Genomic DNA, 12054 nt, shown 5'->3' with positions numbered 1-12054 from the left:
TTTGTTGTTGTTTTAGAATTTTGCTTTTAGAGAGGTTTTTGACAGATGCCTCTCAAGATGTGCAAATTTGGACTTCCGTCTGGAAATCCTAATAGTTGAAAGGCCATTGTATAGGAAGTTGTCAAGGGTTTGTGGTCTCCCTGCTGTTTCCTTTCTGGTGTAATAATTCTCCAAGGCTTTTGTCCAAGCTCAAATCTTTGTTGTCTGGAAATTATTTATAATCATTGTTCAAAATATAATCTGAAAAAATTCTTAAAATTTTAAATACTATCCAAAGTGTGCAAAATAATACAACATCGCTTTCCTAAGTTATAAAAAAGATAAATGTTTCTCACCATGCAATTTCAAAACATTAAAATTAGTCAACACATTGTATTTTAGTCAAAACTACTCTGGGCTTTAGTGTGTGATGCATGCATAAATGGAATGAGAACAGAATACAACTTGAACTTATCAAAACATTTTTATGCAAAAGTGAAATTATGGTTTTCAGTTTATGCTCTGAATGGGGGAAGCAGGTTTTCATGACTGTACTAGGGCTGTCTTTTCCTAAAGCAAAAAATAAGTCTATAAGCAGAAGCAATTGTACTCGGAGAAACAATTGTTATGACTACTATAGAAGCATTGTCTACCCTTAGGTGCATTTTTCTCTGGAAATTAGTGATTGTATTGCAAAGAGTTCAAATTATTTCTGTATATCTACTCCAATATTTTGACCATCAGAGGGTAAATGAGTTCTGTCCTACTTAAGGGTAATATTATGGAATGCTGTTTAATTTGTTTCTGCAAATCTTGGAAACAAGACAAACAGATGAGAACAAAACCAAACCTGTGTGTTTTTGAAGCAGCATGGAGTAATTAACAAGCAAGAACTATCCACGGATAAAAACTCAAGTCCTATACTCCCTCTTGTGGTTAACCTCGAGGAATATGAAATATGTATATACTTATATTATATATATATATATAAGTATATATATATATGTATATAAATGTATAAAGTGTTGGCTTTGTTCTTTTTGTTTGTTTGTTTTTTTCCCTGTTGATCTTTTTTCACTAATCACAGAAAAAGATGTTAATAAAAAAAAAAAAGACTTAACATTTACAGAAGTTCTTATTTCCTCGTTTTAAGTTCATAGAATCACAGGATTATTTAGGTTGGAAAAGACTCTTAAGATCAGCAAGTCCAACCATCATGTATCACTAACTAGTCCAACTTTAAACCATGCCCCTAAGCTTCTTGCTTATATTGTTTGTAGTGATGTCTTCTGTGAACTCATCCGCTCATGAGATTAATTGCTTTATGCAATTAAGAGTTTTTGGTGAAAGACAAAATACAACATGCTTTGGGCTCAGTAGAATCCTGAAATAATATTCCTAAAGTTCTTCAGAAATCTGAAATGCAGCATAATATAGGCTGGTGAACAAAAAGCTTTGCTGGTGGGCAAGCTGTTTTTCCTATATTTCTGCCACTTTATGTGCCAGCAGAACAATTCATGTGAATGCTGCAGAAACCCTGCCAGACACAGGAAATCAGAACACATAATTCACCTCGATGGATGCATGTCAATCATCTTCAGAGTTTGTTAGTGAACTTCATTTTTAACCCAGTCTTCACTCTGGGAGTTTTCCAAATTCAGTGATGTAACTGCTGTAGGTCCTGACTGAGGAGACCCTCATAGCTACTCAGCAAAGGCAATAAAGTTTAATTCTCACTTATCTGATTAAAAGAAAAAAAAGTCTGTTAGGATAAAGATATGAGAAAAAAAAAAATTGTTTTTTTTGTTTGTTTGTTTGTTTTGTTTTTTTTTTTTTTTATGTAAAAAAGTCTGTTTAGAAAAGTGAAAAATGAGTTTCAATGATCCTTAGTGAATGTGGAGAGAGAATATAAGGGCAATGCAGCTGGTGAGGGGTCTGGAAAACAAGTCCTACGAGGAGCAGCTGAGGGAGTTGGGGTGGTTTAGCCTGGAGAAGAGGAGGCTTGGGGTGACCTTATTGCGCTCTGCAGGTACCTTAAAGGAGGTTGTAGTAAGGTGGGGGTTGGTCTGTTTTCCCATGTCCCTGGTGACAGGACGAGGGGGAATGGGCTAAAGTTGCGTGAGGGGAGGCTTAAGTTGGATATGAGGAAAAACTTCTTTATGGAAAGGGTGGTTTGGCATTGGAATGGGCTGCCTGGCGAAGTGGTTGAGTCACCATCCCTGTAGGACTTTAGAAGACGTTTAGATGTAGAGCTTAGTGATATGGTTTAGTGGATGACTAGTTAGTGTTAGGTCAGAGGTTGGACTAGGTGATCTTGGAGGTCTCTTCCAACCTGAATGATTCTGTGGTTCTGTACATAGCTCTCCTGATTTTTTTTGCCTTGTCTTTGGTGCTTCCATTTAACTTTTTTTTTTTTTTTCCTGAAATGAAAGGTATAAAGAAGTATGACTAATATCATTCGTAGCCTCAGTGGTAATAAGCAAACCATTCTGTTTTTATTCCTTTGCTTTTAGTTAAAGAAAGGGATTATTTACACTTGTAGTTATTAACAAAAATGAAAAGAAATCTTGACAAATGCAAAGTTATTAGAAACATTGGCTACAGGTGTGTTGATTCTGAAATATTCCATGTCTATTTGTTCATCAAGATTATGTTATGCTGTACGTATCATTTGTACTTAATAGCTGTGGCAGTGGAAGACAAACACCTACTTGTTATTTGCTTGTGATGGTTCATTTAACACCATCTACTGGAGATCTCGCCAAAACAGTCCCAAGGTCTTCTCTAACATGTACAAGTTTTATATTTTCCTATTTTATATGGAGGCTTATAATAAATGAATAAAAAGGAGGTAACAGAATTATAAAAAAAAAAAAAAAAAAAAAAAAATCAACCTTTCTTTTAGAGCTTTTTTGTTATGATCATTTGAGGGTTTCAGATGTCAATTTATAAGCGCAAGCAAAATGAAAGTGTAGAAGAAAGAAAGATCACTGTGCAACAGTTCTAGCTTTTTCTCCTTTTATTTTTTTTTTAATGTAGAAAAGTGACTATAATGGAAGACCCTGACCAGAACATTCATCTGAAAAACTTGTCTCTTCAGCAAGCAAACAATGAAGAGGAAGCTTTAAACCTGCTCTTCTTGGGAGACACCAACAGAATGATTGCAGAGGTAAGTACTGCTGTTACTTGTTGTAACAGTTACAAACATCTCCATAAAAGATACTGTTTTGGAAATCCTCAGAGATAAATGCGTAAATTGTTATTTGGGGAGTGTATTTCCACAGTGAAATTAAATAAATGTTTCTCAGATTATTGCTTTCACTTTGCAAAGAGCTTTGTTTTCCCTTAGTGAATCTGTATGGTGGTCATTGATGAAATAGTTTACTGCAATTAAAATAAGTAAAACAAAAATGTTTTTCTCATAAAACACAGACTAACTTTTGAATACATGTGTTAACACACGTACAGATTTGTTGAAAAGTCTTAGGAAGCATTTTAAGTCTTTCCCACAGACATACTGGATTCCCTTTGAAACAGTTACAGTAACAGTTGGCCATCTTCTCTTTTTTCTTCTCATTGCATTAACATGTGGTGTCATGTGTAGAGAAACAAATGGCAGTGTGTAGCACATTCAAAGTAAGTATTTGCCAATACATAAAGACAAGGGTGTTTTTACACATTCTGGAGAATTCAAGTAAGTTGTTGTAGTGGGTTTACGTGGCAAGGTTTTGGTAGCAGGGGGCCATAGGGGTGGTTTCTGTGAGAAGGATCTAGAAGCTGCCCCATGTTTGGGAAGGGCCCCATTGTTTTCCAGAGCTGAGCCAATAAGCGATGTTGTTTTGCGTCTCTGTGAGAGCATATTTAAGACAGGGAAAAAAAATGCTGTGCCACACAGCAGCTGGGAGAGTGAGAGGAGTGAGGAACGGCCTTGCAGGCACCAAGGTCAGTGCAGAAGGAGGGGGAGAGGTGCTCCAGGCGCCGGAGCAGAAGTCCCCTGCAGCCTGTGGTGAGGACCATGGTGAAGCAGGATGTCCCCCTGCAGCCCATGGAGTACCACGGTGGAGCAGGGTTCCACGCTGCAGCCCGTGGAGGAGACCACGGTGGAGCAGGTGGCCCTGCACCGACGGAGGCTGCCGCCTGTGGAAGACCCCTGCCGGAGCAGATTCCGGGCCGAACCTGTAGCCCGTGGAGAGGAGACCACGCAGGAGCAGGTGACCTGGCAGGAGCTGCTGCCTGTGGGGGAGCCAGGTTGGAGCCGTTTGCTCCTGAGGGATGGACCCCGTGGTACGGACCCATATCTGGAGCAGCTCTGGAAGAGCTGCTGCCTGTGGGAAGCCCACACCGGATCAGTTCATCAAAGACTGTATCCCGTGGGTGGGACCCCACAGCACAGGGGATGAGAGTGACCGAGAAGGAGCGGCAGAGAAGTGCCGTAGACTGACCATAACTCCCATTCCCCCGTTCCCCTGCGCTGCTTGGGGGGAGGAAGTGGAAGAGGGTGAATGGGGGGGAAGGTGCTTTTGGTTTCTTTCCTTTGTTTCTCACTTCTCTAGCTTGTTAGTAATAAGCAATAAATCTTACTATCTCCCTATGCTGAGTCTGTTTTGCCCGTTACAATAATTACTGTGTGATTTTCTCATCCTTATCTCAACCTTTGAGCCCTTTCCACATATTTTCTCCCCATTCCTCTTTGAGGAGGGCGAGTGAGAGAGCAGCTGTGGTGGAGCTCGGCTGCCCACTTGAGTGGAACCACAACAATTGTTTCCATAAGTAATGAATAAATCTGTAGGGCTGTTTTCTTGTCTTAATATTTGGAAATTGAATGTAAACATTAAAAGCGTATTATATAACATGGGCACTGTTAATATGCCTTTAATATAGCACAGCTAATTGTATTTTAGAAAAATTTTTTAGAAGTTTTTTCCCCATTCTCTCTGACTGAAGAGATGCATAATAAATCAATGAGGACGAAGAAATTCAAAGCAAAGGAAGGAATCAGGTAGCTCCATGTTTCTACTGACTGACGATGCATGCCTGGGCACAGGGCAAGATGCATTTCAATGCAAAATGTAAATAAGCAAGACGGGATATGCTCTTGAGATATCTGAAAACCTGTCATGATAATTGTTAATGAAAACATAAAAAGAAAGTTCATTGGATCGAGAAAGTTATTTAGGATTTCTCAGCTCAGATTAGTTGAGCTGCATATGAAAATGAATATTTGAAGAAAATTATTCTGCTGGCTGACAGGTTCATAAATCAGTGACTGTAAAGGGCAATTGCATTACATATTTGCAAGATGTGGGCTAAAGAGAAAATATATCCCCAACATTAAAAGTCAGGAACAAATAGCAGGACTAATGAAAATGATAAGTTTGTAAAGGTCAAGGTGAAGTAAAATGAGGAGAATATTCTTAGCAGGTCAAACCAAACAGCTGTTCCAGCTCCTTGCTTAAAGCATGGCCAATAACACTATATATGTAGAAGAGCAGAAGTTAGATAAAGTGAACTAATTATCATAATCTTCATTAGCTTGTATTATGCTTTTTATATCTAATAATTTCTGTTGTATAGTGTTTTTGTTTTTTGTTTTTTTTTTTTTTTGCATGATTTTCACCTAGATGATGTTTTATCATTATAAAATTTTTATTGTCAAATCTCTTGTGACACAAAATTCAGTGACTTAATAAAGGAGATTTTTCTTAACAGAATTTTATTTTTGAGTCTGCATCTTCATAATTTTTATTGAGGCATGCTAATTCTTGCTAGGAAAAAAATACACATGAGAATGTGCTGAAAAATGGAACTAAACCAGGAGAGAGTTAAGCAGTTGCTTTGGGACCCCAGTAACAAAGGCTTCACTGATCTGAGGGTTAACAAAGGCTTCACTGATCTGAGGGTTAGCAAATGCTAATGCTGTTGTCACTTTTGCTGCTTTTTCAAATTCGGATTTCCTTGTAGAGGTTTTACTTGTAGTTATCTCACACATTGTTCCATTGTAATAAGAGCAGGTACATTTCAGCACAGTTCAGAGAGCTTTCTGAGTGGTGCTTTCTCTTAGGTACTACAACATATATTGCCCATTATCACTTGGCCTTTTTGGCTTTAGGTGAGTGCAGCAGTTTATAATATCACTTAAAAGAATGAAAAAAGTGTTCTCAGAAATGAGGGATTAATGTAGAGGTCTAGAAAAGAAGGCTTATGATAGCAACCATAACTTCTCCAGAGTTCCATATTTTTAAAACTTAATTCAATTATGATAACATTTCCTGACCTCAAAAAAGACGGAGACCCTATTTAACTAAGCTTTAAAAGACTTAAGATGAATTAACCTAAATAGAAAAATAAGTAAAAGAAAAACTATGTTTGATCCACTATTTTTTTTTTTTTTTTTATGATGAGGAGTTTAGCTATGGAAAAACTGCCATGGATCACATAGGAAAACTATGGCAGAACATCAGTCTCTAAAATCACAGTCTAATACTTTATCCCTGTTATAATCCTTCTTTGAAAAGTTGCAGGACTGTTTTGAAAATAGGAATGACTATTTAATTTCCTAAATGCCTCTGCTAGTGGAGCCTAACTTTTGGGTTGAGGGCTGCATTTTGCCCTCAAGTCTGACTGTGTTAACATGAAAAAGTGATCATAATTTTGAAAGCATTCATTACATGTCGGAATCTAAGGGAACATTTGTAACAGAAAACTTATTTCCCACACGTAACCATATAGGTAATAAAAAGGAAAAAAGAAGAATCTAGTCTAATTTGTGGAAAATTGGTTTATAGGCCAGTATGGGACCAATCCTTGGCTCCAGTGGATGTGTGCTACAGGCTGTGTAAATGAAAATGAGAGACACAAATGCATGAACACTTCATAATATAAAAATCCAAATAGGAAATTTTTGTCTCATACTTTGCCAGAGAGAAATGAGAAGAGAACAAACAAAAAACTGATTGTTGGCAGCACTTCCAATTGTATAGGCTATTTTTTTATTTGCTTGTTTGTTTTCCCATGAAAAAGTCTCTTATTACTTTTGAATGCATAAGAATCTTAGCAACTGGTTGTAAAAACAAATCAATTTATTTCTCGTATTTTGATTTTTAAGCCAACTTTACATGCAAACAAGGAATTTCAACATTTTATTTGCATATGGCACTGGTGGTAGCAACAAAATCTAAAAAACTTATGTACATTTCAGTAGTATTTGCAAATTATTTTATTTTCATATATGTACCATTAATATGCCTTCATCTCAAGTGTTCATTTCTAAATTCTTGTGACTAGAAGCACTTGTGATCACTGTCCTTTGAAGTAATATGCTGAACCTCTATGATTTAGTTATTTGATAGTACTTTTCTAATATTTCTCTTAAAATAGCAGTGTAAGGTAGAGACAGTGGCCTCTCAAGGGTGTGCATTAATTTCAAAACTATAAAATCTTTGAGAGATATTTCTGAATACTCCAATTGTGTGTACATTTAGCATTTGTTTTTCCTCTAATGAAAAATTACTTAATTTTAGTGAGGAAGGAAATATTTTACAGCATGGTTTTATAACTATAATTCTCCATTGTTTAAATGTGGAAGACAGTGCATGTTACACAGTATTTGTTCCATTATTTAAAATGTTTGAAGTACACATGGGACAAGCAGTAAGATTTTGGCAATGTTTAAATGTGTTTTTTTCAATAAAGAATAAAATTTTTAAACACTTAAAGACAGTTGAGGGGAATGACTTGTGACCTCTGAATTGGACTAAATCCCCTCCCCCCCCCTTTTTTTTTTTTTTTTTTTTTTTTTTTTTTTTTTTTTTACTGTCCATTAGTTTCCTCATGAATATATTTAGAGAGCCACTGGTAGTGTTTGAATGCATTGTTTCTTGATTAAATTTGAAAAACAGATTTTGAACACATGAACATACCAGATTAAATGACACTTTTGCCAAGAAAGCATGCTATACATGTTAGAGCTATATTCTAGGATGAATTACAACTTTATGCTTTGCAAGATTGCTCATTGGTATGAGTTGTCAAGTCATTTCCACCCTTGCAAACCTGCTCTATGGTATCATCAACAGCAAAAGGCATCACCATTTCAGCACAGGTGTTTTCATTTCAGTGCATGGTAAAACAATCAGTGTGTCATACATACTGCTTTGAATAGCCCTTAAAATGCTTTGGGCTTTATATGGATAAAATTCACTGTATAATGTAAAGTATAATAATATTCTTACTAGAGGATAATAATTACTTTAAAAGCTACCTCAGTCACCAGGGCCTAACTGGCAAACTGTACTTGTAAATATGCAAAAGGTAAGAGATGAAGTATTGGTTTTGAAATTGGGGAAGTGTGAGATTACAATTATTTTCAGCCTGATTTTTGTAGCAACAAATTTGCAATTACAACTGTGATAAGGGTACCCAGATACTCCTGAAGAGCCACTGCACTTAAACTGTATCATTAGAAAGGAAACTAAAGAAATACTGAAGTCTCAATCATCTATCAGGTACAGAGGTAGGAACCTCCTATTCTTGAATTTACAAACCCTTCCACATAGCATGGTTCTGTTGGAACTTGAAGAGTTTATATTAATTAGACAGATGTATCCACTGCTTTTCAACACAAGAATCTCTGCTCCATCAACCTTGGAGAGACTTGTGATGTCCTGTACTATAAACCAATAATGCGTAAACATCAGAATATTCTAATAATGATTTTAACAAGAAAAACAGTGTGTGTTAAATTGCTTAATTATCATTCTTATAGTACACAGCAGCTCTTTTCTTACCATCTGACCTATAAAATGACTAAAGATACCATAACTCCTTTATGCAGCTGTCCATCTGATAGTAGCTTGAGATGGGAAAAAGTCAATTTGATATTTACGTTGTTATCAGTACTTTCTCTTTTCATTTGGTCTTATTCAAAGACCTCAAAAGAAAAGAAAAAGAAAAAGAGGAAGGAGAAATGTTCCTCAAAACAAAATCTTGTGCCTTCTCACTGAGACATTCTGTCAAGAAAATTGGAGTACTCTGGATCATCATTCCTTCATTTATGCCTTGGCTAGTCACTAAATCACTCTTACAGAGAAATCATGTTCTTCTGATGTCTAAATATTTTGGTTCAAATAAGGAAAGGTTCCACTGAAATGGTATAAACAACCAAGTTGAGATAGTTTGCAATAGGGCCTGAATGACTGCATTTATCACCTGTGAAATCTTGTTGTCCCAACTGTCCTGCACTCTTTTCTCTGTTTTCTCAGAGTACATTTGGCAGCCATAATCAACACATTTTTCTTCCAAATAGTAGCAGCTTCTGTTGTTTTCAGTGGTTGTTTTCAAGCTTCTATTTAAGAAATTTCCTCATCCTTAGGGTTTCAGTTATTAAGAACTTTATTTAGGCCAGTAGCTTCCTGTTTCTTACTTTTCTTCTTAGTGATAACAACATTTGCAATACCAGCTGCAACATACAAAAGATTTGGAAAGTACATAAATTATAGTATTAGGAGGAACTCCTGCAGTGTTTATTTGGATTTAAGGTAGATAACAATTCGATTAAGATGGATTACTTGTGTTTTAGCAACTTCTGGACATTTCATGAGGTTTTATTCCTCGACAGAAACATCCAAATTTGATGCTTCTTGCAATATGACTGTACAACAGGTTTTCATTTAATTAGAAACCACCTTCTTGCAATTGCTGTAGGAATAGATGTAACGGTTTCAGTTACAAAGCTTCTATACACTTTATTTAATCTCAGCAGACACAGGTATGCCTGTGTAAAAAAAGGAGAATAGGCTGCATGTCCGTGAAATTTCTCTTGTATGTATTTTCAAACATCAGACCAAACATTGTTGTTTTACCACAATGTGATTTTGAAAAATACGTTATTGAATTCCTCTTTTACTGTGCCAGAAATGGGCAGCAACAGATGACCTGGCATTAATTCCTTTGTATTTTTCACATGATATCACAAAGAATCTGCAGTCTGCTTATGTGGTTTATGATGTCACAGAATTCCTGGAAAAAATTATTTCTTTGTAAGTAACTGCAGCTCATCTGTTATTCTATATATAGCCTCCACAATAGCAACCATCTGCTGAAAGCCAGACCACTCCCTTCTTTTTTTTCCTTCATCACATCAAATTAGCTTGAAGATGATTTCATATACATATGTTTAGAATACTGCTAACAAAGCCAAAATGAACTCCAAAAGCCACCAAGGGAACCTTTTACTAGACTATGAGACACTGTCCAGAAGATGTATTTGTTTATTCTGTTGTTTTCAGACTTTCTGAACAGCTGAATGGTGATAGTCAGAAGTTGCATATATGACTGCAAAAAAAAAAAAAAGGCTTTTTTTTGGACTGAAGATGTTGACAAGTTGCAGCTTCTGTTGCCTTTTGCTTTGTCTACTTGTATGATGAAAGCAGCAAGGCATGGGGGATTATGACTGCATTTATTATTTTGTAATCACATCCTATTTAACAGTTTACATTTGAATTGCTGTATGTTTCCTTCAAGAGTTCTGATAGAGCTTCCTATATATGAAAACTGCAAAGTGGAGATAAAATCATATTGTAGAAAGGTGTATTGTTTAAAGCATGGTTCCACTCTGAAGAAGGATTTTAATAAATGGTGTTTTAGGATTCTAGCCAATGACTTCCAAATCAACTCCATTCATTTTAAGTGGCAAAAGAAGTAGTAGAGAGAAAAGCAATGGAATTTCCAATGGCCAGTAGAATCTGCGTGGAACATGGAAAATCAAGTTGTGTTTTTCCATAGACAATAAATTACTAATATGTCAAATATTGCCCTGAGCTAACGCTTGGTATACTCTGAAACCTTTGGTGTCCTGAAATTATTTTCTTTAATGCTTTTTTAACTTTATTAGCCTTTGCCCAGTTTAATCAGGTATTACTAAAAGCACAATTTGAAATACATGAGATTTTACTGCATAGTGAAACTTAAAAGAATGCTTATTCTGAAGTATGCTAATTTCTCCTGCTTCTTGCATAGATTTAGCAGCTTTTACTTAACTCTTGTGCTTCCGTAGGCAGACTTGTACTGATATTTGGTCTGGCATAGACTTGTCTGCACTACAGCGTGACCACTGCCATGACTTTAGCAAAGAATGTCCTTAAATATTAATTCTGCTGTGGATTCTGAGCTGGAAAAAATAAGTATCCAATCCTGCTTTGCAGAACTGCAAGTAGTAAAATCATAGCTCTCCTAGTAAAATAAGTAAAACTGGCTCAGATTATTCATGGCATCAGAAATGCTGAATAAAGTACATTGAAAGAGCTTATAATCTTTTCTTAATGTAATTGCATTTTAGCTATGTTTGGGAGAATTTTCTTGCTCTTCAAAGCTTGAAGGGCCTATACCTTTCCCGGAACCTGTTTGTTTTTGTTCCCATGCCACTGCCGCTTTGTTTGCTAAGCCTTGCCCCAGAAGGCAGCATATCATGTAACAGCACTCTGATGCTCTGTACAGCATTGTGAAATGATCCTTAGAAACCTGGAAGTTAAGTAGAGCCAGTGGTTTGCCTATATTATTCCAAAATTCCTCATCTGTATAAACTAAATGACCCAAACTCTTCTCCTTCTCCCTCTGAGTTTGGCCTTGCTAGGAAAAGCAGCCCAAAATAAAATAGTGCTAAGGCTGTAATTTTATTGCATATTTTTCACCAGCACTACAAGCTTAAGGTATTCCTGCGCACCACTTCTTGTTCACACTGTCTGCGCTGCCATTTTCAATTACTCTAACAGAACTGCTTCACACAGCTGTACTGTGATTGCATAAGGAAACCGATCCAGGTTAAATATCTATGGTTTGTAGTCTTTTTAAGCTGGATCAGTTCCCAAAAACAGTGCAGTTGTGTTGGCACCATTGAGGAGCAGCAAGCTGCACCAAGGGTGGAGACAATTGCTAGGAAATTGAACAGAAGACAATTCATTGAAGAGGTATAGCAGTTCAAATTATTCCTCTTAACTTGCAGTCTTTCTGTTGAGAGCCATACCTATTGGATAAAAAAAACGACGCCTTCAATACCTGCAGGCTATTTCAACATGTAGA

At 36.4% G+C, this 12054-nt stretch overlaps 1 protein-coding gene across 4 annotated transcripts in view; it reads left to right on the top strand.

Moving 5' to 3' along the window:
* Positions 1-12054, top strand: part of KIF6 (kinesin family member 6) — a 174559-nt gene that overhangs the window by 31018 nt on the left and 131487 nt on the right. For all 4 annotated transcript variants that reach the window (XM_032183487.1, XM_032183488.1, XM_032183486.1 and 1 more), the window contains one exon: positions 3019-3148. In XM_032183487.1, coding sequence (XP_032039378.1) covers positions 3019-3148 — 130 coding nt within the window. The remainder of the gene's footprint in view (positions 1-3018; positions 3149-12054) is intronic.

Source organism: Aythya fuligula, chromosome 3 (assembly GCF_009819795.1).
Source record: "Aythya fuligula isolate bAytFul2 chromosome 3, bAytFul2.pri, whole genome shotgun sequence".
Lineage (NCBI taxonomy): Eukaryota > Metazoa > Chordata > Aves > Anseriformes > Anatidae > Aythya > Aythya fuligula.
The sequence above is the reverse complement of the archived record's forward strand: the minus strand, read 5'-3'. Positions and strand labels throughout refer to the sequence as shown.